At 37.7% G+C, this 6,565-nt stretch overlaps 1 protein-coding gene across 1 annotated transcript; it reads right to left on the reverse strand.

The window, feature by feature from the left end:
• Positions 1-294: 294 nt before the first annotated feature.
• Positions 295-1,554, reverse strand: LOC126004017 (nucleophosmin-like). Its single transcript, XM_049770402.1, has one exon. It carries the CDS (start codon positions 1,495-1,497, stop codon positions 616-618), a length of 882 nt encoding a protein of 293 aa, XP_049626359.1. The 5' UTR covers positions 1,498-1,554; the 3' UTR covers positions 295-615.
• Positions 1,555-6,565: the final 5,011 nt, after the last annotated feature.

The raw sequence follows: 6,565 nt of genomic DNA on the forward strand, positions 1-6,565 counted from the left end.
GGGATTAAACCCATATTGGCTCTATGCAAAACAAATACACTACACACTGCACTTTTCTCTGGACCAATGCATTTCCTTTCTTATGTCTACCTTCATCCTCCATTCTAGGCCTTACACAGTCCTCAACAACTGTATATGTAGAACATAAACCTACTTATATTATTGGGTAGAGATGATGTGATTAGAGATATATACATAGAACAGTATTCTTCAACAATTTTATAACTATTTATCAATTTTAGTTTACAGTTTGGCATTTATAATTAAGGTAGGACTGGCCAGTGATTTTCAGACTTTTTTTTTAATTAAAATACTGAGTTTATTTCACATGTATATTTTTGTCTCCCCACCATTTCCATCTGTCTGACACCTCCACTACGATGTCCTATCATTCCATACATACTTAAAACCAAGTAAAAGGGTGGAGTTCCATCTTTAAAAACTAAACAGGCATTTTGGACAACACATTCTTGGCAATGGAACCTGGACAACATTTATCAGACACGGCAGGGAAAAAGTTCTCACTCTGCATTATAAAAAGGACAGCCAGGTATCAACTGTTACAGAAATGAAATAAGACGGAACATTTTTTAACAAACTGTTTAAACTATTTTCTTAAAGAGACTTCCTCCACTGCCAGAGATCTTGAATAGCTTCCTGGTCAGTCATCCGGAAGCAGTTTTTCACGTAATTGATAAATTTGTCTTCCACTTTGGGAAGAGAACCACCCTTTTCTATACTTGCTTGCATTTTTGCTTTGATGTCTTCTACAGAACTGGGTCCTTTTGGCGTTTTAGGAGATTTTTCCTGTTTTTTGAAGGATTCTTGACTTTTTGATCTTGGTGTTGAAGGTTTTGAGTCTTTTCCATTCTGGTTTGATTTTTGTGAATTTTTGCCTGGATTATCTCTTATAGATTTCTTTACTGGAGCTTTTTCTTCAGCTTCCTCATCATCAAAATCTTCATCATCATCATCATCATCGTCATCATCATCATCATCGTCTTCATCATCTTCATCTTCATCAGCAGCAAGCTTTACTTTTTTCTGAGGAACCTTACTGCCACTTCCAGGGGCAGACCGTTTTCCAGATATGCTTAATAGTTTCACATCCTCCTCCTCTTCATCTTCTGACTCTGCATCTTCCTCTACAGCCACCAAATGCTGCCCACTGATATGCACAGGCCCCGAACCACACTTCAACCGCAGAACCATTGGGGGTGTGATTTCAAAGCCTCCAAGTGAAACCGTTGGCTGTACAGACATTTTCAAAGTTGCCAGTGTGACTTGAATTGGACTGCCTTCGTAATTCATAGCTTCTGCTTCAACAATGTGTAACTCATCCTTTGCACCAGCCCCCAAACTGACCGTTCTCAAAGACAGTTGGTGCTCGTTTTCATCATTATCCACTTTAAAGTGGTAATCCTTGTCTGCCTTTAGTTCACAACCGAAAAGGTAGTTCTGGGGCCTCAAGGGGCTCATGTCCATCGAATCTTCCATGGGGGGCTGGCACGCGCAGCGGCAGCGGCAGAGGCGGGCGGCGGTTGCGGCCGAGCACAGCACAGCAGAGATGCGCGCGGTGGACTCGCACCGAGGAGACTTTTTTTTTATTAATAATTTTTATTGTGACCAAAGTGGATTACAAATTTTTCACAGTAATATTTTAGGTATATAGCGGCATTTAACCCAGGCATCCCACCACCAGTGTTGTCCTCTCTTCAACCCTGTTCCCAGCATGCATCCCATATCCCCTATTTTGCCCCCCGAGCTGCTAGTGTAATTGATCCCCTCTGTGTCTAACTTGTTGTAGAATTGGTATTAATTCTGTTGTCGTTGGCTTTGGATTTGGTGTTTAAGAGTGATCATTTTTTAAATATTTATTTATTTATTTATTTATTTATTTATTTATTTATTTATTTATTTTTAAAGGAACAGAACTCCTGGCATGTGGGGTCTCTGAGCCCAGCTCTCGCCTCTGCAGTTTGTGAATGCATAGGGGAGAAATTTTCCTCCACCTCATCCCATCCCCCAGGGCCCAGGTTACCAAATCTGGCCGTGAAGGCCATTCTGGCGTGGGGGGGGGGGATCTGGCCCCCTGAACTAAGTGATCAGTTTGGGGGGGGGGGTCTTTGGCTAGCTGTCCAGCCCAGTGCCCCCAACATACCAGTACAAGAGGAACAGAACTCCTGGCATGTGAGATCTCTGAGCCCAGCTCTTGCCTCTGTAGTTTGTGAATCCATTTTTTTTTTATTTCTACTCAATGTTCATACAACTGTTTTGTCTTGTACCATCCATTTTTTCCTCTCATTTTATGAGGCAGAACAAGATGATTCAAGTATATGGTTCTGTTTGAAAGAAAAGAAAAACGAAAAAATGACAACAACAAAATCCAAAAAAAGCAAAACAAACAAACAAATCCGGGAGGGGTTCATAGAGGGTTATAATTATCAATTTAAGAGAAGAAAGGGAACAAAAGGAAGAAAAACATCACAAAAAGACAAAAAAAAAAAAAAGAATTAAAAAAAGAGTACCACCATAATATAGACAACAACCAAGCAACAAACATGAGCCTAAAATAAAAAGGAAAAAAGAAAAAAAATTGTGCTCCTTTTCCCCTCCTCTTTTGCACAGGCACAGTGAATATTGGGAAGATTAGAAAGGGAATTAAATCCCTTGATTTTCAGACTTTTTTTTTCTTCGGGCCACACCCGTTTGATCCTCAGGGTTACTCTTGGCTACGCGCTCAGAAATTGCCCCTGGCTTGGGGGGACCATATAGGATGCGGGGGATCGAACCATGGTCCTTTCCTTGGCTAGCGCTTGCAAGGCAGACACCTTACCTCTAGCGCCATCTTGCCTGCCTTGATTTTCAGACTTTTTATACTTGTGGACTGGCACCAGTCTGTGGACTAATGGTTGAAAAAAAGCTGTTATAGTTCATCCAGCTCTTTTTCACTCTTTCTGAATCAAGTCATTTGGAGTTATAGCATTTTTTTTTTGTCATGTGAACTTGGAATTAAAGAATTCCAAACCCATTGTGTCAAAACAAAACAGAAGCTGATTCTTGGAAAGACCAAAGTTAAAAACATAATGGACATTTACTGGGTACCTGAGGGATCCTGGCTTCAATTTTAGCCTTTTTCTTAGAGTAGAAAGCCTTTTCCTTGAATTCAGACAGATGAACTGACTTCTATGTTAGTTGACTCAGTGCAGGATATAGATAGAACTAGAAAGATGCATAAGACACATGTTTTGAACTTGGAATACTATCCTCAGATTCTTCCAATATTTCAAATATTGGAATTGTATATTAATATTAAAACCAATATTGATTGTTTTTAATACTCTTTGGGAACATTATTATTTACTATTATGATCACCAGTAAATAATGAATAAAATTTTAAAAGTAGGTATTAAATTGGGTTTAAAATTTATGATCAGGGACCCGAGAGATAATACAATGGGTAAGGTGTTTACCTTGCATGTGCCTCATCTGGGTTCAATACCAGCATTCTATGTTAGTCTCCTGAGCACTGCCAAAAACAGTTTCCTAGTGCAGACCCAGGAATGACCCCTGAGTATTGCAGGGTATGGCTTCAAAACAAAAACAAATAACAATAACAGAAAGAAATTCTTTTTTCAAGAAAACAGAGGCACCTATGAGAGTGCCTACAAAATAGATGCTCAAACTATTTGATGAAATTATTGAATTTCTGGTGCCCAAATACAATCTGTTCCATGTGAAGGATGTTTAATTATACATTTTTTCCCCCCAAACTGAAAAGAAGGTAGAGCTAAAATCTGTGATTAAATTCTTCTTCCTTCACTTCAGGGTGAGGGTCTGCAAGGAGAGTCTGTTTAGTTAAAGTGTCACAGACCAGCTGGAATTGGAAGTTCTTGGAACTCCAGAGGAGTTGGACTGTATCAGACTGATGAATTATGTAAAACCCGTTTTTCCCTGAGTATTATTAATCATCCTCAAGCAAATAAAGACATGCTAATTAATTTGTGGTGGTTTTCCACCTGAAAATGCCAAAGGAACTAACCCGAATGAAATCTTCGATTCTCTTCAAAACCAGCACTCTGTTAAACACTCTATGATTTAGCCAATTCAATTAGAAAGATGTGGTTCTCTGGAAACAAATGTGTTTGTGGTTTTACAATCTTAAAGCTGTTTTTGAAAGTCTAATACAAGTTGTATGCATGAGAACATAGAAAATAAATGGATGGAAATCATTGCTATGATTTACAGAGAATCCAGCATACAGCAGACAAGGCATTAGCTGGTTTATTTTTACAATATCACAGAGGAAGGTATGATCAGAAACTAGACTTAGTCTATTATTTTAATTGTACTACTGAGGATATGGGAGCAGAGACTTTATGTATATTTATCAAGTAGCACTACTTAATAGTATTGAGATAAAATGCAAGGCCAGTTCTATCTACTGCGATATTTTACACCTCTTTCAATGACATACTCCATCACACAGTGAGATGTATAAGAGGACATATATCTTTTTTATATTTTATTAAAATTTGTGGCATTTCCACTTCCCTTTTTATGAAAAGTTTATATGAGTACTTGTGACACTAATGGAAATAAATCTAAAGTGTTTTTTTTTGGATAAAGGTTACAGCATAACAGCTGGAGATATAGTCTGGGAATTAAAGCACTTGCCTTGCATTCTGCTGATCTTGTTTAAATCCTGGGTACCATATATGGTCACCTGAGCACTGCTAGGAATTAATTCTGAGAATAGAGTCAGAAATAACTCCTGAATGCTCCAGACTGCTGCTAAATGTCACTCCCTAAAAGCATACAGCAAAACAAAACAAACCACAAAACTCTCAGCTTTTAATTCCTGTTTTATGACAACTTTTTACAGGTTTTTTAATTGAAATTTTACAATATTTTTAATAATTGTTTACCACACACATAATTCTAATACCAAACTCATCACTAGTGTATCTTCCTCCACCCTCTCTTTAAACTTCTCCAACTCAGTTATGTGTATCAATTCTCCTTATAATTATCTTTGACCATTTGTTGCTATCTTTGTCTCCCATTGAGAGTTCATTCTGTAATATCCCTTTCCTTCTGACTGACTTCACTCAGCATATTATTCTCTAATTTCATTCATGTTGCTGAAAATTATGTGATTTTGTTCTTTCTTATAGTTACATAGTATTTTATTGTGTACATATACAATTTCTTTTTTAAAATGATATTGTTATTTATAAGCACCATGATTATAGACATGATTGTAGTTGAGTTTAAGTCATAAAAAGAACACCCCCTTTGCCAATGCAACCTTCCCACCACTAATGCCCGCCCCCCCATTTTCCTCCTCCCTGACCCCTATTCTGTATTTGAGACAGGAACTTGACTTCTTTTACTCATTAACATTGTCATGATAGTTGGTGGTGTAGTTATTTCTCTAACTGCTCTCACCACTCCTGTGGTGAGCTTCATATAGTGAGCTGGTCCTTCCAATCCCCATCTCTATAATCTCTGAGCATTATTATAATAATGTCTTTTATTTTTCTTAAAACCCATAGATGAATGAGACTATTCTGTGTCTCCCTCTGACTTATTTCACTTAGCATAATAGTTTTCATATTCATCCATATATAGGAAAAGTTGATGACTTCATCTCTCACGATGGCTACATAATATTCCATTGTGTATATGTACCACAGTTTCTTTAGCCATTCATCTGTTGAAGTGCATCTTGGTTGTTTCCAGAGTCTGGCTATTGTAAATAGCACTGCAATGAATATAGATGTGAGGAAAACATTTTTGTATTGTGTTTTTGTGTTCTAGGGTAGATCCCTAAAAGTGGTATAGCTGGATCATATGGGAGCTCAATTTCCAGTTTTTTGAGGAATCTCCAAATTGTTTTTCATAAAGGCTGGACTAGATGGCATTCCTATCAGCAGTGAATGAGAGTTCCTTTCTCTCCATATCCCCACCAGCACGGATTTTTGTTTTTGTTCTTTGTGATGTATGCCAGTCTCTGTGGTGTGAGATGGTACCTCATTGTTATTTTGATTTGCATTTTCCTGATGATTAGTGATGTGGAGCATTTTTTCATGTGCCTTTAGGTCATTTGTGTTTCTTCTTTGAGAAAATGTCTGTTCATTTCTTCTCCCTATTTTTTGATGTGGTTAGATTTTTTCTTGTTAAGTTTTGTCAGTAGTTTGTTTATCTTAGATATTAGCCCTTTAACTGATCGGTATTGGGTGACTAGTTTCTCCCATTCTGTGAGTGTCTTTTTTTTTTTTTTTTTTGGCACATACCCAGTGATGCTCAGGGATTATTTCTGCCTTTTTACTTAGGAACTATTCCTTGTAGTGATCATGGGACCCTCTGGCATGCCTGGGATCAAACTCAGGTTGGCCACATGCAAAGCAAATGCCCTATCCTCTGTCCTGTCATTCCAGCCCCTTTAACAAAATTTTTAATCCATTCTTCTGTAATTGAACATTTGTGTTTTTCTATGTCTTGGCTACAGTACTAAGTACAACATGAAACATAGATGTACATATGTACTTCAAAATTAGT

This window comes from Suncus etruscus, chromosome 1 (genome assembly GCF_024139225.1).
Source record: "Suncus etruscus isolate mSunEtr1 chromosome 1, mSunEtr1.pri.cur, whole genome shotgun sequence".
Taxonomy (NCBI): Eukaryota; Metazoa; Chordata; class Mammalia; order Eulipotyphla; family Soricidae; genus Suncus; species Suncus etruscus.